At 42.4% G+C, this 24,930-nt stretch overlaps 1 protein-coding gene across 1 annotated transcript in view; it reads right to left on the reverse strand.

Annotated features, from left to right (window-relative positions):
• Positions 1 to 4,610: 4,610 nt before the first annotated feature.
• Positions 4,611 to 24,930, reverse strand: part of LOC125288317 (methyl-CpG-binding domain protein 5-like) — a 31,974-nt gene continuing 11,654 nt past the window's right edge. Inside the window, 7 exon segments of the mRNA XM_048234583.1 lie at positions 4,611 to 8,802; positions 9,809 to 9,881; positions 11,584 to 11,657; positions 13,187 to 13,702; positions 13,704 to 13,855; positions 13,858 to 14,581; positions 14,887 to 15,143. Coding sequence (XP_048090540.1) covers positions 8,731 to 8,802; positions 9,809 to 9,881; positions 11,584 to 11,657; positions 13,187 to 13,702; positions 13,704 to 13,855; positions 13,858 to 14,581; positions 14,887 to 15,143 — 1,868 coding nt within the window. The 3' untranslated portion in view covers positions 4,611 to 8,730.

Raw genomic sequence — 24,930 nt, forward strand, 5'->3', positions numbered from 1 at the left:
TGAGTTGTAGCGCTATCCTATAGAGATTGCTAAGACACGTGACCAAGATTATGGGTACGTTTGGCCATTTACATTGGTTTACATGGGCATGGATTGCTGTGGATCCCCAAAATGCTTTGCGTTCACCAATGGGAAAATGCCATGATGACGACACATTCTCAGTCTCTTGCGTGCAGAGGGAATTTGAAAGACAACCGATTATCCTGCCCCTCGGACTGAGCACTGCGAATGGTGAGTCCCAAGACCCTACATTTTAATGTGGGTCTGGCTCGTCAGGTATTGGAGAGCCACAAACTGATTTCCTTAAGAAATCATTTTGACTTTGACTACTTCTTCTTAGACACAGTTCCGGGTTCGGGGGTTTATTTCACGTATCGAGTGAGCAGTGGACTATCAGACCGTATGGTGTGAGAACATAAATCGTGATCTTTGACTTTACATCGCATGCAAATTACTCCTACAGTAGGCTACGAGTTGGTATTTAACAAAAACATTGCTAAAATCGCGCAGTGTGTGACATCTGGCCAGTCTAGTGTGTTATGTAAAAGGAGACAAAAAGCCTATAAAAAAAGCCTCTAAAGTACCCTTTCTCCCCTGATAATCCCATAACAAAATGCAATAACCGAGGTCTCTCTCACCATGCAGACTTGTAAACAAAACCAGAGCGCTTTGATTTAAGGACGTGAACCTGGCCGAGGCCCCTAAGGATTGTTTTGCTGTAGTGCACATTCTGGCTGTGTCCTCTGCAGTCTAGGAGACCTCTCTGAGGACACGCTGACATGTGCAACAACAGATGGTAACCACTTGGAATCCTCTCCTAAAATGTTACCAATCTCTTCATGTAAAAACCCTGCAAAATCTTAAAAATAACTAATAATCGGTCGTTAACCCCATGTACAGAAAACAATAATGGCACCAACATGTATCCTTATGGAGGATGCTGACAATAAATCCCTTCTTGAAGGTCAAAAGATAGCTGAACTTTAGCTCCCAAGCCAGCAGTTATGACAGACTCTGACTTGAAGGAGCACAGTGCATGCAAGGGTGAAAAGAAATATTTTGCAATCCTGAATATGTGATCAGAATGTGCAGGGGGCAGGCTGGGCGCCGTCATGAATTTGGAACCCGGACGGACATCATACAGTGTCCAACTGTTTAGGGAGCAGAGCGGTTCTCTTAAAGCAGCCAAGATAACCAAGTCTTTAGAAATCTGTGTTGTTTGAGAAAATATTATTGGGATCACTTCGAACATGCACAGTCAGCATCAAGTGCTTTGAGGGGGCAAGGGGGAGCATGTACCAAGCTTTTGTTTAAAATGTGATGAGAGAGTAACAGTCTCTTTCGCCAAGGGCATAGTTCACTCAAACATGCATGCAAACATTCAGTTGTCAATCATGTTGTGTGTTGTGAATACATTGAGCCAATAATGTGGTGTGTGAAGACATCATGCCAATCATGTGTTGTGATCTCGCCGCTGGAGCAAGGTTGAGGTCGTGAAGCCTTGCGCACGCACATTTCTGCCGAAATAGGTGCCTGATAAGTGCCCAAAAAGCATTGCAATATGGCCGCCGAGTGGAGGGACTTGCCTAAAAGGACTTTGATTTGGCCTACTGAAAACTGCACCAATTGATGTGGTTTTGGTCCCAAATGAAAATTTACACTCATTGATGTCCAAATATAGACCCTAGGTTTTGAAGTTTGAACTGCTGTTCTCGACCTGTGGTTGAAGCATAATTCTGGGAAACGTAAAGCAGACCTGAAGCACACCTGAAGCTTTCCATTTGTGGAGCATATGCTGCAACAATTAGCTTCCACTATAATCAATGGAACTGGGTACACCAGATGTGATGGTGGTGTGTACAATCGAAAAATTTAGACTAGTTGTCCTTGTCATCCTCCTTTTTCCTCACAGCTTCGTGTACGTGTGCAAAAACGGCATCATCGATTAATTCCAATGGGAGCCTCCTTGAGCTCCGGTGCGCTTGCGAAGCTTATCCTTCCAATTGTTTTTGCGGTCCGGAATTTGCCTAGCCTGACAAGCCAGACCCACATCAAGATGTTCGGTCTGGGAACACACCATTGGCAAGGCTCAATCCGAGGGGCGGGATAAACGGTTGTCTTTCAAATGACCTCTGCACACAATAGGATAGCGCTACAACCAATCTTTCTTTTTTATGAATGACTTCAGTGCTGTCTGTTCTTTTCTCAAAGAAAAGCTTAACTCCAAGTCTTTAAGAGTCGTATCCAAAGCCGATTCGAAAGGCCGCTGTTCGCAAGCAGCAGCAGCCATCTTATTTGTTTTCAAGTAGCAGGGAATTCACACGTAACCGTTGCAACTCTGTGTTAAGCCCGCCCACCGACTCTATACACAATGTGATTGGCCTGCCCAGAGTTTGTCTTTTCCAGCTCACAAGCCAACGGAAAGTTGCTAGACGACTCTGGCTGCTTATTACATTTGCTGCCGCTAGGGTGCATCTAGATTTCTAGGCTAGAAATTGCCTAGAGTAAAGCATCCTACAAAGCGCCACTCCCGACCGGTAGTGCGACAATGTGACGTCACGGGGGCGCCGTAACCATTTATACTCGTGCGTGGTGGGACACTAGTTGCAATATTCTCCTGAATTGGCATTGGCCTCAATGGCAGTAAAAACTACCCTCTGTGATGATACTTCAGACTTTGGTTGCTGCTATTCACAACTACCATCATTACCATTTAGTTTCCAAGGTGTGTGCAGATAGATAGATAGATAGATAGATAGATAGATAGATAGATAGAGATAGGCTACTTTATTCATCCCGAGGGAAATTTTAGCTAGCTGGCTGGTGCTGAGAGATGAGTTTGTGTCATTTCCTAAGGTGGAAGATACTGTTTAGGTCTTGGCAGATATCCTTTGGTTGAAAAGAAATATCTTTACCTTTTGCTGGATTATTGGCATGTCCCTGGGTCCTAGTTCTTTCATCTTAATTCCCTGTTACATCTCTCTCTGGTAGCTTCATTAACTTATCCAGCAAACTATTTAAAAATCACGAACTCTCGCTGGTAACCTAGCCAGGTTAATTTCCCTCTTTTCTCAAACTGACTATTCAAACATCATGTTTATTTAAGATGTGGGCTAGGCAAAAATGCCTGAATGTGGTTGATGTCTGTATAGAAGCACGCATGCTCCCTGATCTTGGCTTCAAGCTCATCCTGCTTATCGCGGGCATCTGAAAAAAATCTCCTGTGCACGACCCGCCTGCGCAAGGCTGATATTTCTCTTGCGACAGAGGAAATGTAGTATAGGGTATGTAGTACCCTTAAGTCGGAAAATTTTAACTTTTTTCATGGATTCGGAGAGACCCAATGCTCTGTGTGCCCAGAAGCGACCAATCTCTCTAAGGAAATGCAATTCTTTGTATTGAACATCACATATTTAAGACGTATTTACAGACAAAATTGCCAGCCCAGTGGAAGCAAGGTGTCATTCCTATGGGACCCTTTATGTTTACAAAGTTCCTCCTTGCTCCTTCCATTTTTTTGTGGTCTGGAATCTGCTTAGAGCCCAACAAATGTAACTTTTGCAGTGGTTTTTGGAGACTTAATGCTCTGTGTACCCCGGAAGCTACCAATCTCTCTAAAATGCAATTCTTTGTATTGAACACTAGATGCCATATTGTGTACTTCAGGATTTTACGGACATAAATAGATGAAATAAATAGAGGAAATAAATAAATAACATTTTGCAAATTAAAGCTATACTTCATGCTGGGGTCGAAACCATCAGGCAGGTTATTACCATGCTTCCTTTGAGAAAGCAGAAAACACATCATGCACTTTAGCCCACTGAGCCACAGAACTGACATCAAGCTCAAGTAAATAGCCAAGTGATAAAACACGTTTAGCTTAAATGATATGTGTATAGGATAAAAGTGAATTTCCAGTAATTCATTTTACACTAGCCTGGGTGAACCCAGACAAACCTGTAGCAAATTTGAATTTGCTCTGCAGGTCCGTCTGGAAAGGAGCCAATTGACATCCATTTCCAAATCACCCAAAACCCAGAATCCAATCACAATCGCTTATCCGGCATGAGGCAGGCTTTATACAATGACAGATTTGCTGCACTTCTGAAACGGTTTGGTAAGAGTTTAATGCACCAATTTAACTTTAATTTCACTGCTGGTTACGCCCCTGAAGTCGTAAATTGATGAAGCCTTACCAGACCCATTCTCAATCTGTGAAGTGGTTTGATGTTAACAAGGCTAATTTTACACGGTAAGCCTATATGAACAAACTAATAAACTTGATGACCTAAGAATAAAAAAAAGAAAAGAAGATAATTCAAGTCAAGTCTCTGATTTGCAGGAGTCCCACTCCACATCCCACTATATATCCACATTAGTACCAACTAAAGACTAAAGTTTTGCACCTATTATGGTTCAAACTTATTTAGTAGAAGTTAGTGAGTCATTAGTTAGATTGAATTGAATGATGAATCATACCATGTTAGCTCAAACGCACTCCAGACTGTGCAGATACCCAGAGGACTGTTATTACTTTCAATCTTGGAGAGTTTAAATTAAGAGTCATTTAACAACTAATTATAAACCAATATAACTTGAATAAAATATGCATTTATAAATATTTTATTGCAGCGAGGTGCATCCTCATCATCCCCAAAAACAAAAAAGATATCATGAAGTTGGCAACAGTATGTTACTTTTGGAAGTTGAAAGGGGATATCAGTTATATGATGATATCTTTAACACAAACAATATAACGGAAATGTACCCAAAAGGCCTCCACAACTATTTTCAAGTATGAGTGACCAGTTTTTAATTGAAACATCGGTGCAACATTATTTCAATGTTACATCACTGCATGTCCTGTAAGGTTCACAATATTTACAAAAAACAAACTCGCTGCTTACAAGAAATCATACAAATCTAAAAAAACAAAACAAACAAACAAAAACAGAAAAGCAAAACTGAAACAATTAGAAATTATGGACTTCAACAAACTATTTCTAAAACACCCACATCAATGCTATCGGCAACAAATGAAATCAAGTGCACAACATACTTTACGAAGTCTACGGCTGTAAAGTATATATTGGTGAGAAAAATATATACTTAGTTACATGTTGGAAAGCAGCAACACTGAAAAAGAAAAGAGAAGCGGTTGGTCATACCAATTGGACAAACGGAGCAAGCAAAAAAGAGAAAACAGAAAAATACTCACTCACACACAAGCTTACAATCATTTAAAAATGAAAGAAACCTCCCAGCATACAAACACACACATACACTCATCAGGTAACACATATGGACAAAAGTTAACCATTCTGAATGTTTTTTGACTTCTAACAAAAAATAGAATTTGAAAAGACATATCAACAAAAACATCAACACCAAAAACGAACATGTACTGTATGAAACAGACCAGAACTTCCACACAAGGTGGGAGTTGTACATGGGACTGTTAGTCTCCATGTCATTGCACATACCACAGAATGAACTTTACCACCAGAATTGATGACTTTCATAAGGTACACCTTTGCTGGGCAGACCTCACTCAGCATTAGGCGTCCTCGGCACTGCATACTTGTTGTGTGTGCTCAAAGAAACTGGCATTCCTGTGGTTCCTTGGTATTTGTGGCCCCGGCTATTTACGCCAATCACCACTAGGGGTCTCTCCTGCACCAACATTGCTCCAGGAACATAGAATGGAAAGGTGTTTTTGATTGGCCGCTGAGCCGGATTAAGAGCCTTTTGCTAGTAAGACTGTCAGGACAACACCATAAACAGAACCCAATACATCCTGGACCAGCATATTCTAACGTAAGTAGTATACAGTGCCGAAGGACTGTTAATATAAGCTTGGGTCAAGTTCTCCTTAAACTCTGTACATATCAAGCATGGTTGGAGGATATTGTAGTCTGCTTAAATTTGAATACATTGGTGTGTAACAAAACAGAAGAAAAACAGAACACAGCAATATTGTAACTAAAAGAGGCTACAAATATTCTGATAGTATACCAACATGACTGAGATACGTTACATTACGTTATATTGCACTTGACATTTTAGTAGTGACTAGTTTTATGTGGCACCATGAGGACATGCTTAGGAAAAACAAAAATAAGAAAGAAATAAAACACTCCATTTCAAGACACATTAAGTTGTAAAGTTTCTCTACTATGCTATGGTTTTCATTTTGACAGTTATGACCCATCTCGTAGTGTCTGCTTAGTTTTAACAAGTCAACACGTCAGTGACTATTTAATGCTAGTGTTGCTATATACTGACTTTTCCCTCATTATCCACCTCTGACACACAAGTGCACACATCCTTGGACAAGTACTTCATCTTAAAAGTCTTAAAAGGTCCAGAGCTTCAACAACTGAGATTGGCAGATGCATCAGTCACAAGATGAATGCAAAGCTGGTTTGATAGCAGCATTTGTTGAAAAAAAGTTTTTTTCATAAACATTAATCACACAAAGTTGATGTTTTTTTGTAGTTAGAAATAAAAAAAATTAAGATTCCAAATCTCTGAATTTAAGATCCTCACCTTGTGACTAACGCATCTGCATCCGTATAGTCTAGTACACACTACATGGATGTATGGTTTGAAATGAAAAGCGTAGTGTTTCTAATAAAACTCTTGGCTGCGGTCAGTGCCCAGGGACCGTTTCAGCCAAAGAGTGAGCTGGGCTTACGTCTCAAAGCAACGTACAGTACAAACATCCCACTAACATACCATTCTCAGTTTCTGCCAGGGAACTGATCGGTATATTTACTAATAGGATACTGACTGGTTGACATATGTATATTATATATTTCTTTCAAAAAAAAAAAAGTAGAAGTACTGTACTCTCACACGTAACACAGCCACACAGGTGAAGACACGCACCCACAACCTAAAGAATACAGCTCTGTGAGGATAGGGTTGGTCTGTGAAATGTAGCCCCGATGACTGGTCTTCCTGAGACAAACGCGAGACCGGTTACTGGAGACAGTTTTGTCAACGGGAAGCAACAAATTTGTTTTTGCACTTGAGTTGCCACAAGACTACCATGACACGAAGTAACAGTGCTGAAAACTGCGCAACACAATATGACAACTGCACCCATTAAACACTTTAAATAAAACGGAAAATAATATATAGAGATATTCTGTTAACAGCTAAAAGTGAATAATACTGAATACAAAGTTTGTTCCTCTCTGTGCAAGAGATATATATATATCTATATATCTATATATATGCTTTGTACATACATGTATAAGGCTTTCTCGGAGTATTCAAACTCTCGGGTTGTATTATTGCCGACTCTAAATGTGTGATTCAAATAAATATCAGAATACTGTACATAAATAATTTACAACAAAAAGACAAAAATTATAAGGCCCCTAAATGCAGACAAAATATCCTCCACCTTGCTGATATAGAACCAGCTGGTGACATCATACAGCACTTCCTGAGCGGTGAAACAAGGTCCTACAGGGAATCTGACTGAGTGTTTTACACGCGAAGGAAAGTCAAGCTGATACCAAAGTAATAGGCCATTATTAAATCAATCAGTCAATGGCAATTGGTATTTGTAGTGATAAATAGCACAACTTAATTTCAGCTAATTAATAGGCATACAGTCAGGCTTTTAAAGTTGTGTCTGTGTGTGGGGCCACTTTTGGTGATGATTTCAACAATTTTGAGTGTATTTTCTAAAGTTCCTCTTATATGGGTTTATTGTGGTGCAGAGACCTTGCAGCAGCACAGAAGTGTGAGTGCTGTCGGATCAGGCCCTCTCCGAGGACCTGGCACAGCTGGTAAAGTTCATTCTGTTTGGACTCGGACACATATGAACACGCATTAGTGTGTGTGAGTGAGAGGGGTTGGCCATACACTGGGGAGTAGGGGTAAGCAGGCTAACTCCTCCCACTCTTGCTTGATTAGGGACAAAAATAACAAAAAACAAACTGCAATGAACAAACAAATAAACAAACAAAACAACAAACAGCGCATTTTTCTATGTCATGATCATATAAAAGCTGTAGGCTGTCTTCTGTTTTCTTCTTCAGTCCGTTCTCTTGCAAACGTGGCCATATTGCCCACGTGCTGAATAAAAACCAAAGACATTGGTACACCTCTGCTTGGTTTGAGAGTTTTCTTGTTTTTCTTTTGTACAATAAAAGATAGAGTGTGCATTAAGTCTGCTTGTACATGGCATTATTGTACAGTATTTACAGTTTTGCTTTTTTCTTCTCTGAATTTCACCATGAAATTTTCTGTTTTCTATATACATATTGAAAATGTATCAGAAATATTTGGACTGTCTATTTTTCTTAATGCAATATTTTTTCATTTTTTGTAATTTTTTTTCAAGTTTTTGTCATCATCTTGTGTTCTACAAAAAATAGTTCTTCAGCGAGCTGTAGACAAATTGCAACCATTTTGAGTGTGTTCCCCCCTCTCCTCCCAAAAACCTTTTTCTTTGCAGTTTTCTGATTGGCTTATCCAGCACCTTCACTGTCAGTCAGTCAGAGAGAGAAGGATTCGGGAGACCACTGCACCACTGTGGGTCGTAGCACCTAAAGGGGGAAGGGGAGGATGGAGAGGGGATGTGTGTGTGTGTGAATGAGAGTGTGTGTGACTGAGTGTGTGTGTGTGTGTATGTGTGTTTGTGTGTGTTAAACACAACCCCCTTTGAGGCTGGATACCGCATTGACTGCTACCCCACAGGACTCAATGTTATCTGGAGATCTTCCTCCGCTTCGGTTTGGGCAGTCGGACCTGGCGGTCTCGCGTCGGGATCTGATGAACCTGGACACACACACACACACACACACACACACAGGTAACATTACGACAAAATAATCACATCACATTATTCTACATATTCCAAATAATGATGTGTCACCATGCGTTACTTGACATGCTGCATTTACACAAACACACCACAATAACAAAGCTTGCCACATGGTCAAACATTTCAAAATTAATTCAAAACCAGACCCAGCAATATCCACACTATCCACCTTATTCAAGAACCAAACATGGGCGTTGCCATGGCACTCGAATCCGGTTTTCTGTTTCCGGTTGAAGCTGCGTTTGATTTTAAGTGTTTAGTGCAGTGCTAGCACATGCTATTCCTGTAGATAACCTGTAGCCCATTTACATGCTCGCAGGTAAGTCAGCTTTAAAAAATAGTATGATGGGGAAAAACATCATTTCCAGCTATAAGCATTCAATAATGAATACTGAATATTATAGGGATTTGACTTTTGCCTAAAAATCCTATTCGAAGTTTGTTTGATTTTTAATATTATATTCGATAATCGATATTGAAATTCGAATATATATCGAATATATATATTCGATATTGGTATTGCCAAACTTATATATATATTCGATATTGGTATTGGCAAACTTAAGTTCTATATGTTCTGTCCACCAGATGGCAGTGTATCAGTCAATGTCGATAGACTACGTGCACGAAAGGCTGAGTATTTATGTGTGTGTTAACATTGTTATTATTGAGCTTATAATGGTGTTTTCTGTTATATTCTGCTCTTTACATCTTCACTGCAACACTGAATATCTTGTTTGCCCAATAATAAAAATTCAACACACACACATACAGTACATCCTTCTCTGTCGTAACATGCTGATTCCCTAGTGCAACACCCAACCGGGTCCATGTAGACACTAACTGCATTAACAATAGAGGCAGGTTCAAACACACCTGGCTCCACCGGAAACAAACGAGTGCACAGAGAGCCTTTCGTGCACGTAGGCCCTATAACCATAGCCATCCTGCCATACTCACAGTGCTTATCTTGTCCAGCTCACTCATGGCCTCCTGGATAGCAGCTTCCAAATGATTATTCAGCTTCCCAGATCTGAGCAGAAAAGTACAACACATTCAGATCACCAATCACTGGCTACAGTTAATGCTACCCATACATCAGAAGACTTAGAAAAGATTTAAGAAAGATTCCTGAAAGGCTGGAGTGTTTTAACTAATGCCCCCTATTCAAGCTTTACTCAAAATACTACAATATTTCAATAATCTTCTGGTGTAAGGATGGCTTAAGGTGTACATCTTTAACCACACAATAATCTGACACAACAAATAATTACTTTCGAAAATAATTATTTTGTACAACATAAAAAATCACACGTACTGAAACACTGATGGCCACCACAGAAACACCGACTCACACAGGCAATTCATATAATAACCTACCACATACTACACAGTGCTAAGCACCGAATGAAAACAACTTTGGTTTAACTTCTAATATACTACATGCATGTTCATCACTGTGTATAAGGTTCAGTCACTGAAAGTCCACTGTAACATGACCTTGAGAACATGTTGGCCCATAGCTGCTGGCACATGGTGGCTTTACGAGTTCTGGGAAGATGGATGTGTGGCCCTCTCAATGCTGACAAGTAGCCTTCACTGACAGTGAATGACAGAGTAATGTATGCAATTCAATTTTTTGGAGCAGGCAATGAATCTGTCACCACAGTTTAGAGGCATACCACAGGCTTCAGACTTACACAGTGGAGACACAGACAGACACACACACGTATGCAAGAATACATGCACACACACACATACTGCAGGTTTCAGATAAGCACTCGGTACTGACATACATACACCAGAGACGCGCACACGCACATGCACACGCACACACTAATGCAAGGGGTAGCCATGGCCTACTGGTTAGAGCTTCGGACTTGTAACCGGAGGGTTGCCGACCAGTAGGCACGGCTGAAGTGCCCTTGAGCAAGGCACCTAACCCCTCACTGCTCCCCGAGCGCCGCTGTTGTTGCAGGCAGTTTACTGTGCCGGGATTAGTGCTTCACCTCACTGTGTGTTCACTGTGTGCTGAGTGTGTTTCACTAATTCACGGATTGGGATAAATGCAGAGACCAAATTTCTCACGGGATCAAAAGAGTATATATACTTATACTTTTAATAATCAGGTAGCATGTACGGATTTCAAGAGTTTTCCTCTGCAACCACTCCGCCTTGAGTTTGCAACCTACAGTACTCCGCCATGAGTCAAACTGGAAGTCCGGCATCTCAATACATTCTCCCCAAATCCACTGTGTCATTTTCAATTACTATAGAGGGCACTTTCACGACTGACAAATTTCAGTGATGGCTTTAAAAAAAAAAAAAAAAAAAAAAAGCCAGTTAGTTCAATGTATTCAATCCTTTACATTTAATTTCTCTTTGACCGTTTAGGCAGGGTGGTTCTCCTTTTTCCTCAATGGACAGGCCTCCTCTGGCGGGTAGCTAGTGGGTCATGCCACGAGTATGAGGGGGTGTTATGTAACATCATTATCACAGGACACACAGCCTGCTGGTGCCACTGGCCCCAAAGGAAGCTAGAGAGGTTTGGAGGAACCAAAGGGCTTCTTTAAGGGCACAGAAACAGGAGGATCATGCAGCTGGGATCACAGGCAGAGCAGTCAGATAGGCAGCAATGATGTTGAGTAACTAAGTACCTTATGTGTGTATGTGTGTGTGTGTGTGTGAGAAAGAGAGAGTGTGTGTGTGTCTGTGGTTAAGTGCAGAGGACTTACTTTCTATTCATCTTGGCAACCCTCTCCAAAGCTTCCAGGTCTTGCGTTAGTGTTTTTAGTTTCTCAGGTTCCACCTTAGAAATGAGAGTGAAATAAGATATTATGCAGAGATTATTATACTGAACAGAATAAGGCTATACAAAAATCCCTACATCATGCATTGCAATACATTTCATATCTTGTACAAACAATTGATTTTACAGATGGACCCCCCAAAAAATAAAAAAATAAAACACATTTTATCATGTGTTGCGTAAGACTGAACTGCAGCCTACTTAACTAGGGAGGTATTTTAAGAACTAAAGGGACAAAACCCCACTACTTCAGATGTGCCCATCGGCATGGATGTCCGGAAGTAGGAGTTTCATAATGATCAAAAATGCCAGTCTTTCCGCTCATCTTCCTCCCCATCAATGGGGGACTCTTGTAATTATGTGGCCAGTTTGGCTGCATCTTGTTCTTCAGAACTCCCACCTTTTGGCACAGTAATCTAGAGATACTCATTTTCCAAGTCTGCTTCAGCATGGCCTGATATCTCTCTCTCTATTTTACAGATACAGGACTGGAGACTGAGCTTTTTTTTTTTTTTTTTTTTACTTTTAGACACTAGATAGATAGTGGGAGAATTTTGATAGCTATATAGAGGGGAGAACTTAGCTGCATTTGAATCCCCTTAATGTATAAAAAATGTTAAAGTATAGATTTAGCAATACCAGCAGTAACAATCATGAAAAAGATGGGAAAAGAAGTGCCAGTCTCTCCCTGGTCAAAATATGATTATAATATAGTATTATGATTAACATTAGGGCCCCTAATTTGAAAGACAGGGACCAAATATTATCCTCGTTGCAGGGCAAACATACATATTTCAACATAGCATCATTATATCATTAGGTCCCACCTTGTCCAGGCCAGTATAATGATTAATACTGTCATTAGGGCTGTGCAATTAATCGAATTTCAATTTCGGCTATTTTTCAATCACAAAAATAGTATAATCAAGAAAAAAACAATTATTTTGCCACATTCTGTGAAGATATAGGGTTTTTTGAAATACCGGTACATACAATTTCAACGCAGATACAGAGCACTGATTAACGCCACTTCTTTAAGCCCCGCACTCGACACGCCCCTCCCATCTGTGCACAGGCCACTCAATCAGTTTTGAGATCCGTGTGTGTGTGCGTGCTCCTGCAGTTGGTAGCATCATGAACCAGGCCGAAATTGTAACTAGTACATTCTCTGCTAAGTTTGCTATTAATCACTGTCAATCGAGGCGAATTACTCAGAGAACTTATGGTTAGATAGCTAATATAACGTTAGAACAGCTTGTCTTTTAGCTTCAACTAGTGCACGAAGAGAACATTACACTCTTAAAACGAATGTGTAGAAAACCACACAACTTGCGTTGTTTTTAACACATCTCTGTGTATTTCTTACACAATATGTGTTAAAAAAAAAAAAACTGTGAAAAAGCTGTTGGGCCCATGACGTAGGACTTAACAACCGAATTGTTAATTTACAACTAGAAACCTGGGTTTTACCTTGTGTGTGAAAGGGGCTCTAGCGATAGGGAAGAGGACAAGGCGGTCTGGCATCTCACCTTGCCCGGCTCGGACATCTGCATGGTGGGCTTGTGCAGCTGCTCTTCAGCCCCCGCCAGCTTAGCGGGCCACGGCGGGAAGCCCTTGATCTGGCTCCAGACCAGCTCGCCCATGCTGAAGGCCCGCTGGCGGTAGTGCAGCAGTTCCGGAGCCGGAGAGTCCGGGTGGCGCAGCTCCTCCTCGCTGCTCAGGCTGCGCGTGTCCGACGGGCTGGGCGCGCAGTGCCCGTTGTAGTGCCCGTTGTAGTGCCCGTAGTCCTTGGCCAGGGGACCCTCGAGGCTGGTGGAGGAGCTGGGCGACTGGTCGTCCCCCGTCAGCTCGTGGCGCGGGGGGCCGAGCGGGTCGCTGTAGACGACGCGACCGGTCGGGACCGGGGGACCGCCGCCGCCGTTCATGTGAGCGCAGCGCTCCACCGTCTGCTCCAGCCGCTCCTTGAAGTTGATTGGCGTGCGTTGACCACCTCCTCCTCCGCTGAAGCGGAAGCTCTCTTCCAAGTAAGAGGCGGACGATCGGTCCTGATTGGAGACCCACGTCGTGAGGCCCGCCATCAGCAATGGCTGAGGGCGGCTGGGCAGGGCTGCTGCGTACGTGAGTGGAGCACTCTAAGAACTCCTCCCCCGCCCCTCCTCCTCCTCCCCCTGCCACTGCGTCTGTCCGACCGTGTCCAGCCCATCCCACTGGCCTCTGGGAGTTCCGCCGCCCCCGCTACCGCCCGACGGAGAACGGAAGTACTCGTGGGGCACCACGTCGGCCGCCTCAGGGGGACTCCGACCCTGCTCCGAGTTCTTGCGCGGACGGCCGGGCCGGGGTTGCCGAGCGCCGGGGCCTCGTGTGGTGGGGTTGGCAGTGACGGAGGGCTCCCCCTGCTGGCCGTGCATGGCGGCTGCGGCGGCAGCGTTGACGTTGCCGGGGTGGTGCTGCTGGAGGCCCGCGGGCCCGTGTGGCTCGCCGATAGAGGCGGTGAATGCACTCATGGCGCTCAGCACCGTCACGGGGCTGGCCTGCGTGCCGCCGCCCGCCGTCGCCGTGGTGATGGTTACGTGCACGCCCTTGCTGGCCGCGTCCACCACCGCTCGGTAGATGGCGTCTACCGACTCCGGACCGCCATTACCACCACCGCCGCTTGTCCCAGCGGAACTCATGGACTCGTGGTTCTGAGCCTTCATGTCTCTCAGCGCCTGCTGATGGTGGTGTTGCTGTTGCTGTTGTTGTTGGTGGTGCTGTTGTTGTTGTTGTTGTTGTTGTTGTTGGTGGTGCTGCTGTTGTAGATGTTGCTGCTGCTGTTGGTGGTGGTGATGGGCAGCCTGGTACTGCTGCTGCAGAGAGTGCTGCATCCCAGGGTCCTCCTCAGGGAGAGAGCTGAGGGGCTGAGAGCTCATCTGGGGGTGGGGCTGCTGAGGGGACATACAGGCGTTGTCAGGCACTCAGATAAAACAATGCAGTCACACACACACACACACACACACACACACATACATACATCACAAACATCACAGCCAGGTGTAATAGCATACACTGCATTAAATCTGGATTCACACTATACTAACAATTGGAATCAAATCGGACTGACAACTGGATTCAAACTTTATTGACTGCTTTAGAGGCAAGCTATAGAATTGGATGAAGCCATGATTGCACTGTCTGTTGAGATTCATGGTGGTGGGGGGGATTTCCAAGAAACCATCCATCTCTAACTCACCTGATAGTTCTGGTAAAGGCAAGCCATGGAGTTGGATGAGGAGCCGTCCATGTAGAGGTTCTCCTGGTACACGTGCTGGCCCTGGAAGGCGGGGGGGCCCCCGTGCATGCTCTGCAGCCCAGGGTGGAGAGACTGCTGCTGGGCATGCTGCTGCTGGAGCGTGGCCTGTGGAGGGTACATGTGGCTGGAGGTGTTGACGTGAGCCTGCAGGCCACTCATCTGGGGGTTGGGCATGCAGTTCATAGACGACCCGTCACCTGGGGAAACGGTGGAGAAAGGGGTGGGGGTGAGGGGTTGGAACAGACAGAAGAAAACTTAAAGCCAGTGAATATTACATACACCTGACCAGACATAAAAAAAGAAAAAGAAATGTCTTCTTTTTTCAAGCTTTCTGTCAGCTCAGTGGGCTGGGCTGGGCTGGGCTAAGGCGCATGATGTCTCCTCTGCCTCCATGAAGGTGGCATGGTACTAGGTACATAGTACATTGCATTCTGTGTATTAAAGGTGCTATACAAATAAAGCTTATTATTATTATTATTATTATTATTATTATTATTAGCCTGTCTGATGAGTTTGAATCCAGCTTGAAGGAAAGCTTTAGTCAGCGAAATGATTACCAATGTCAAAGTCTACTGAAATATTATAAATGTGTACATCTTGCATTGCTGTCTGCAGGTGTGTACGTTGCTGCAAGTAAATCATGTATTTTTAGGCAATTATAAATACGATTGTATGGTGGTTAGAAATTTTAAAATATCAACCACTAACCTGAATGCATTAATAATTATTAATCTGAACACAAATGACTGACATCAGTAACGTCTTAAGACATGAAGATCCCCGCAACTATGCTTCAACCACAGGTCGGGATCTGTAGTTCTAACTACACGACAACAACAACAGTGTTTGTGAATTTCTGTTAGAAATATGGTTTTGAGAAACACCTGTGTCGCTTAACAGTGCATCACACTATGCAAATTGCACCTCAATAGTTCGAGTTATGGTTTTTTGGAAACACTTTGGAAACACAACAGCATAACTCCAACCATGTAAACTGCTAACACAGTCAGCAACTGTCCTTTTCAGAATCGTACCCCAGAGTGAGAGTTTGGGTTCATATGGTTTGATGTAGTACCAGTATGTGGGAGACAGAGGGCGCTCTAGTGTCCTCTGGCCTCTGCGTCCTCCAGATGGCTTGGTGAGAGTCTTTTCTCTCAGAATAAAGGATGTCCAAACACTGCCAGGCCCTTCCACCAATAGGGCGGCCGCCTTTGTGAACGCATCTGTGACAATAGCTTAATCTATGAACAGCGCAGGCGTCCACAGCTCCCACCATATTAGGCAAGCACAACTGAGCCTGTGTTTCCACTTCAGCCCATTAAAAAACATCTTACAGAATTCCCACTATTTACACATCGCTCCTGTAGTAGAGCTTAAACCTTCAAAATATGTGTAGAAATCTGTTTGATTGACATCTAAATCTGCCACCCAGAGATTAAACATCAATATCTCCTGTCTGCCAAATCTCAGCAAGAAGCAATCAAGCACTGCCATGATGGTGACAGACAATGGTGGAACACTCACAAGGAAGAGGCAAGGTGCCTTTGATTTTCTTTTTTAATCTGTGAGATACTAGCATTCTAGCTTTATGTGAAAGATGACTCAGCAACTCGGGCAGTAGAATCGGTGGCACGTCAGTCAGAAAGCAGAGAAATCCTGACTCAGCAAAAAACACAATTTTTATGGACAGTCTGATGGAAAGCACACTGCCAACATACAGCTCTACGGTCTTACACAGTTTTAAACAGTTGCAGAAAAAGAAATACGCTATATGGCCACAAAATCTATACACCGATGGATATAGCGTATTTCTTTTTCTAAATAGGGTACATCAATTGATTTATTTTAGCCTATTTGCAGAGCATTCATAACGGACTGTTATTAGGCTTTATCATTCTCTCTTCTTCTTTCCCTGCCTTCTTTGAAAGGCTAAAGAAAGCTCTGCCTAACTCACTTCTCTTTTGCATGGCTTCATGGCTTTAGTTAACTTTCCAAATAATTTAAGCTTGTTTTAATCGGTCACTGATCGGGATGTAACGGTATGAAAATTTAACCTCACGGTTTTAGTGACCAAAATTATCACGGTTTTCGGTATTATCACGATATTTCTAAAAGTGTGTTCAATATGTTCAGAAAGCACTGATAGGCCTACACAAGCTGAAATAGTTTCAAAAAGTGTCCCGTTCACTTTTTTCTTCATGTTTAATTGGCTGTGCGCTCATAGCTTAACTTACCCTACCATTACTTGGAGTTTGCTATTGCTGTTATTTGGATGCAATGAGTGAGACCAAAGTAAGCGTTCAAAATAAAACTTTAGGCTACTGTATTCTCCTCATAACGTGAGTGGAATGGATTTACTGTGGACGCAAACATAAAAAGACGCAGAGTGGATACATGATACAGTGCACGTTTTGCGGTGAAAAAGTTCCGCCTTTTAAAATCAGGTGTAGCCTAATCCGAATCGTAGTTAAAACCATCAATTAGACAACAGAGTCAGTAGGGTACCAGTTTTGTTCCATTGTACCAGGCCTACTGTGTGTCAAAAGCAGGCTCGGATGAAGCTGGGAAGGATTAAACACACAGTTTCCACACCGCGGTAATCAAGAGTGATAATCATGATATTTGAAATGAAAATGGTAATTATTATAGTCAACATTTTTATCGCGGTTTACCATTATACCAGTAATCGTTACATCCCTAGTCACTGATATGTCTCCATATGAATGATGATGGTTTACATCGGATAGAAGGGTGGTGTGTGCTTCCTTAATTAGTCGTTCGGTTGTTGGTTGATAAATAAGACACGGTTGCATTTTCGTTTTGAGACAGTCAAGCACTCAGACAGTAGCCTAATTTGCCTCAATGTGCAGATCTCATAGATTTTAGGGATGCACCGATATATCGGCAGGCTATCGGTATCGGCCGATATGGGCCTTTTTTGCTGCCATTGGCAATTTGCGAAACGGCCGATATTAGTGGCCGATATTTTCAAATTTGCTGGCCATGACTAAATCGATGATAAGCGTTGGCGACCTATTTTAAGAGTGAAGATCTGAAAACTTTTCATAAGCAGTAGCAGAGGGATATACGAGATTAAAGTTCTTTTCTTCTCTCTCCAGGGCCTAAAGTTTACTACAGAATTGGGGATTTCTTAAAGTGACAGGCACTCAATTACACCTATACATCACCAATGTGCACTCAATTAGACCTACACACCACATTAAAGTGGAAATGAAGCAGTGAGAACTGTGACACTTTTTGGTTGCTTTTTAATTTTTGAAGATACATGGATTTTCATTAAACCCGATATTCAAGTAGTTTCACTGGAAAATGACATGTCAATAACGACTTTCGCCACTAGGGCGCGGCCATGTTTTAAAAATGCAGGCGCTACGTCATTAGAATGCTTAGTGTTTGTTCGTGTATGTTTTATCCATTGGCGGACGTTCACTTTATTTCAATATGCCTACGCAAATTATGTTGATGTTTGTTTTTGTGTTTGTACAAGGACAAGGGCCGCTGTAATGTAGCCTGTAGGCCTATCAGAGACAGTACTTAATTAGATTTAATTTCAGTTGCAATAATGTGTTTGGATGTTCTCGCACAACTTGTGGATTACCGCGACCTGAAAATGCAGTTGCATCGTTGATGAATTGGTGAATAAACTCGGGTGAGCGAACTTCTCATGTGTGAGTAAGATGTTTCTTTTTGTGATTGAGTAGTATCGATGATTGCATTTGTTTCGCTCAAGTAGTAGTGGAAACTATTTGCACAGACTTGCGAACCTGGTGAGAACCTGTTGTGGGTACGCTAGCCTACATCTGACTTGTGTAGGCTACTCTGTAGTAGCCTAGGTCTGTGATTGTGACAGGCATGGTTTTGTGGGTAGACGTTGTTTATGGACTGTAGGCTAGGCGTCTGAGTTTTTATTTGTTTATGTAAGCTGACATAAAATAACAAGCTGTTCACTTTAAGTAAATAAATGCACGGATGTGCCGCTTGTAGCAACCATAGATTTTAGGGTTCATGCTATGCTAGTTACAGTATGTGCTTGTTATGTTGTGCTATGCTAGTACTGTATCGCAGCTTCTACCATGATAATACATTGCAGAACAACTGAGTATGGGTGTAAAAATTAGTGTAGTCTCAGGTGATCAGTGTAGTCCCCTAGCCTACCCCCTCCGCACAACCTATCAAGAGTGTGTTAGTTGGTTAACTGCGTTTTTTTGGGCGTTCCAGTGTTTCGGCTCAGATGTCCCTCAGCGACCGCATTGCGACCTCCAACGTCTCGCTTTAATGATAGCATTTGGCATGTAGGATTGGACTTGATATATCTGTTATTTTGGATGAGATGTCCCAGGTTCATTTCCTAGCAGCAGGCACTCTCCATGTTTGCCATGTCAGTGAACATAGAGACCCAACCCCCCACATAAGCACCACCGATGGTTTTCTGTGCGCTCAGATACACCTCTCTCTCGATCATCTATTTCTCCTCCATAGTCAGGCTCTGTGGGGGGCACTAAAACTCCCACTGCTCTTACTGGCTCAAAAGCATAGGCAATTGGATGCCTGTCCTCATTGGTGGGTCTATCCCATTCGTCCATATCCATTTTGTTGAGGCAGTAAGCTAACTGTGAGTCTATGACAGCCGCTGTGTAAACAGCATAGAATGTTGTACCAACCATTCTTGTGACGTCATCATTTTTTGAAAACAAAGATGGCAGCGCACAACTGAAATTAATGCAACTTGTTTGTGCTTTATTCTGAATAACGGGTCATATTTCTGACTTTATTTGTATTTATGGTATATTTAAATATTTAACTAGTGCTATAGACATCTGTTTTATTTGACTGCTTCATTTCCACTTTAAAGATATGCCTAATTGTAATAGTTTAAAAATCAATATGAAGTATTCAAATGACTAAATATGTTTAGCTACTAGTAATTATGCAGATTATAAAATACTATACATTATTAGAAATACACTTTATATGAATTTCCAAATATATGAAATAGAAACATATGACACAAGCCATCATTTTCCATGTGTGTTTGTGTGGAGAGTCAAGCAGAATCTAGGATGGCCACCACTGGTGTGAACGACCACACTACAGTATTCAATATTACTGATGACACCCCCCACACCAAATTGTGTAAATCCCCCCTACATGAAGAACCTGAGAGGAGAATTCCCCCCATTTTGAAAAATTAATTTTAAGCCCTCTTGAATTTTAAGCCCTCTTGAAAGGGCTTTTAATTTTCTTGAAAAAATTTGAAATGTATTTTGAATACTTTTTTGCCAGCAAAGGTGTATCAAAAAAATGTCAATAAAACTATCGGTATCGTTATCGGCCAAAGTGAAATTCTAAATATCGGTATCGGTCCAGACTTTCAATATCAGTGCATCACTAATAGATTTAATTTAAAAATCAATCTGGAGGGAAGCATAGATGAACATTTAGCACGAGAAATGCATGTGTGGAGAGTGAGATGTGTCGTTGTTTTGAAACAGACATGCACATAGACAGACACAGATATCGTTGTAACTTTAAAGAACCCTTGCCATTTTGTTTCGTGTAACCAAATCAGAACTGCTTTCATCTATTAACCTAGCTCATTGTTGAACAACACTAGCCTATGCTACCATAGATAGAAATGCTACTGCTGCTTTTGAACAGAAAGTGCACTTCTTCCCGTCTACTACACCTAAACGTCACACCCTCATCTGAATAGATTGTTCAGGATTGGTTGGTGAGTGTGATTGTTAACGTGAAATACTTGATATTTGCGATATAACACTTTAATGCATCTCCCGTACAGCAAACTGTGATATATTGGGTATATCGCCCAGCCCTAAGCACAATACTGAAGGTTCACACTCCAATGACATTAGTGATTGGAATTTTAAAGCAAAACTGTGTGGTCATTTTTGGAGACTGGCTAAATTTTTATGACCATCCAATGAAAATGCAAGAAAGCTACAGTATGATGTCACCAGTTAGCATTCTAGCAACACATTATTTAGTCAGTGCTAACTGCTGTTGGTGCTACAACGGTTTTGGTACATGCCTTTTAGACAGTTACCACATCAGCTTTTGACCACAACTCCTTAGTGGTGCTTTAACTTGTAAGACCGCAACGTGAGCCTCACAGTGCAGCACCTCTTTGAAAATGTCACCCAAGACAACATTTACAAATCTCTGGAGATGTCCACAGGAGACTCTTTGTGACTGAAGCCCAGCCAACACCCGCAAACAAACAAACAAATTTAACATGGAGCAATAACAACTATCGCAGGGGAGCTGCTGGACTGAGCCCAACACGCATTCCAGACACTCCACCAAGGAAATGTCACATCAGAGGAGAGCGCCTGCTGCTCAGGGGAAATGCACTAAGATCAGGAGATTGACTGCCCCAAGCACACAAACTACAGACAAAACGTAATTTTTTTTTGGCAGTTTGAACTGTTCTGGATGCAAGCAGCAGCGAAAAAATGATTAAAAAAAATATTTAAAACATATATTTGGACGTGATTCAGGCAAGTGTGCAGAATTTTTTGAGTGTGTGTGTTCCTATGTATGATTTAGGTATGGTATAAGGCTGTCAGCAATGTGTGTGTGTGTGTGTGTAAGGTAGGACTAGGAAGTTGTCAGTAACATGTGTCTCTTAGGTATATTTACACTGTAAGGTTGTCAGTAAAACCTGTGTGTGTGTGTGTGTGTGTGTGTGGCTCTTGGCCCAGGCAGTGACTAAGCCGAGTGCTGGCCAGCAGACCCAGCAGCTGCTGCATTACTGGACAGCCCACTGAGCCCCCTTGTCCCTTCAACCCCTCTCCTCCTTTCCTCTCCTCTTCTCTCATTCACTCTCTCCCTCCTCTCTCTCTCTCTCTCCATTTCTGTTGTGGCCGTCTGTGAGGGTTCGCCCAGCGCGGACTCCACATATGATGTACTGATGGCTGCTAGTTGCCGAGCAGGTTGCCATGGGAACTGCAGGATGATTGGTGGCGCTGTCCGAGGCTTGATTCGGGCTCCCTGGCCGCTGGGGGTTGTGGGACATGATTTAACAGGCCGGGGGTGGGGGCTGGTGATGGTGGTGGGAGGAGCAAGGAAGGGGGTGGCGGGGGGTCAGATGTAGTGCCCTGTAGCCGGGACCGTGGTGGACTGAAAGCCACACACTGGCTAGAATAGCCTTTCCTTGAATCACACACACCGATCAGCCCTAAAATTAGTGAACCAATGATGGGCAACATGTTGTAGACAGTTACATACTCACAGTACATGCCCTGATAAAACAAACAACAAAAAACCCACTGAATCCACAAGCTGCCATTTTGCCTGCAGAATAGGCTTACCAGTAGTTTCCCCTGCTTCAGTCCGACTGGACTCCACCAAAAAGTTAAGCTCCATTGGGAATATTTTAGGGTAAGTTCTCCCTAAATGGACTAGCATATGATCGGATTAACGGTCAGGTTACACTTCACTTGTCTTATTACACACAACCATAGCAGGACGCAATATACAGCAGAGAACACAATGTAGTCTACACTGACCATCCTTATCCATAGTGACCTAGTGAGATGTAACTTAAAGTGTGCATGTACCTCAGTTGGTTGATTCCACTAGCCAAAAGACTCAATAGACCAGGCACACAGATTAAGCTACCTTCATCCAAATGAGAATATCATCAGGGCTAGGCATTAGGGAATGTTAACATGGGTCCCTCTGCCTGTATTTCAGCTCATTTTCTTTTCGAGATTAAAAGTCTGGCAACTCCCAATGCACCAATGCTTCCCTCAGCCACCAGGATGGCAAACCAACGCTTCCCTTAGCCACCAGGATGGCAAACCAATCAGCGACCCGACGGGATGACGTTAGTTTCAAAATCAAAAGCAGTGGGAGAGCTAAAGGAAGAAGCAATAAAACGGTTGCAGTAACCATCAAAGAATTGCAGCCAAAGGAATGTGTAAATTTATGCAGCAAAGCTAAATACATTGCTTCCTTACTGCCAATGTGTGTGTGTGTGTGTGTGTGAGATTTTGCAAAGGTTAGTGCTGGTAAAGTGGAAAGTAACGTTAGGAATCACTTATCAATGCAATTGGTTAGGCTGGACCAATGATACACCCATTACAGCAGGGGTACTCAAATGTACAGTAAACCTGAAAGGTCCATCAAATTTCCATTTACTCCAAGGTCCGGAAGATTTTTTTTTAAAGTAGGCTACAGAACGGCAAAAAAAGCCGGTACTGTAAATCCATAGAAGTCTCAAACTACACAAAACAATGTGGTGTTATAATGGGAGAAGTGACCACCAGCCATTCAGAACTATGTGGCTCTTTATTATCTCCATGCCTTCAGCAGGAGGACCAGGCAAAAGCCTACTAAGAAGTGTCTGTAGCAGTTTGAGGGTAAGAAAGGGTGCATCAGATCAGGACAATCAGAGGGTCATAATAATAGCACCCAAAGACAATCGTTGATAACAGCACAAGTGATATAAAATAAAAACTTTGGCAGCTCACGATTAAAGCAATTTAAAAAATAAAAAATAACACGTTATGCTCGGCCCTGAGTCTCATTGTGTGATTGACGCATTTGATGCTGCCAGCCAGGCCTCGGTTTTCACAATCAACGATTTTTTCTTGCTGTTGGCCAGTTTTGAGTGAGCCATTTTCACACTTTCAGAAGGAAAAATGTCAATCGTTCAGTTTGAATGTCTACGTCTATGCAATGCAACTCGCAAACAATCATGAGAGATTACCATCCACCGAGTGCTAGACAGCTAGCGCATGCCGCCAGTAGCCTGACATTGCCTTTACAGTTGCTGTGATGTCCTAACTCTCCACCAAAACGATGCGGAATCATACAATCGTTTGCGGAAAATTTAGTGTAGGTAGTCTCAGTAAATCAGCATAGCGATTAGGTGACGGCCCGTATTTAATGTTGTTTGGGTCCGGATGCGGACCGGAGTCCGCCTATTGAGTACACGGGATAATACTATTCACGAAACGAATGGGTACGGAGATACCAGGCTAAGGCAAAATGTGTAAATATGGCACAATAATTTCACAGATTTATAATTATAATTTCAACATTATATAAAATGATAGTGATGATGCAAAATGATGATGCAATTCAAAATGAAGGATTTTGCATGTTGATTGCAACAAACCTGACAGCTAATTTACTGCAATAAATGACTGGTAAGAGATTAAATATGGCAGCATCGGTTAAATTTCGACTCATTGTCAAACCCTAAAACCATCCCTTTTTACCATTTCAATGTATTAGCTCATGTATAAAAGGGTTGGGACAAAATATTGAATATTAAAGGAGAATCCCGGCCATTTTTCACATAAATCTCTGTTTCTAAAGGTCACGGAGTACTGTTGGTACAAAAAATATTGGTGCTACCTAGCTCGAGTTGCTGCAGACAACAGCTAGAGCAGCCAGGCAGCTATAGTGCTACACTCTGGGGGCATAATAATAATCATCGTTTTTTCCCCCCGTACCGACTGTACTCTGTGACTTCGATAAATAGAGATCTATGTGAAAAATGGCCGGAATTCTCCTTTAATAGTATTGAATAGTAATATTGTATTAGCAGATATACATTATTGATATGGCAGGGTCAAGTATTAATATTTATTTTTTGCCCATTTAGAGGTATTCTTAAGGGTATTGTTTTCTTCTGCAGTTACACAGATACAGTGATGAATCATAGTTCATTTTCTATCAATGTACTGAGTATTGCAGAATCGCTGTATCTTGATATCATTTTCGCAAGTATTGTGACCGAATCAATTCGTGAGCTACTCTGATGCATAAGCACAACCTCATCATTGTGAGGCTGGTTCACATTAACATACACAATGTAAGCATTAGCTGTGATTGATACACTACTGTAGCAGGTTACCAGAAGTAGTGCAACAACCATGAAAGTGCTGGTTAGGCTATCTGTGCTATCCTTATGCAGGGCTACAGATTCTC

The sequence above is a fragment of the Alosa alosa genome, chromosome 23 (genome assembly GCF_017589495.1).
Source record: "Alosa alosa isolate M-15738 ecotype Scorff River chromosome 23, AALO_Geno_1.1, whole genome shotgun sequence".
Taxonomy (NCBI): domain Eukaryota; kingdom Metazoa; phylum Chordata; class Actinopteri; order Clupeiformes; family Clupeidae; genus Alosa; species Alosa alosa.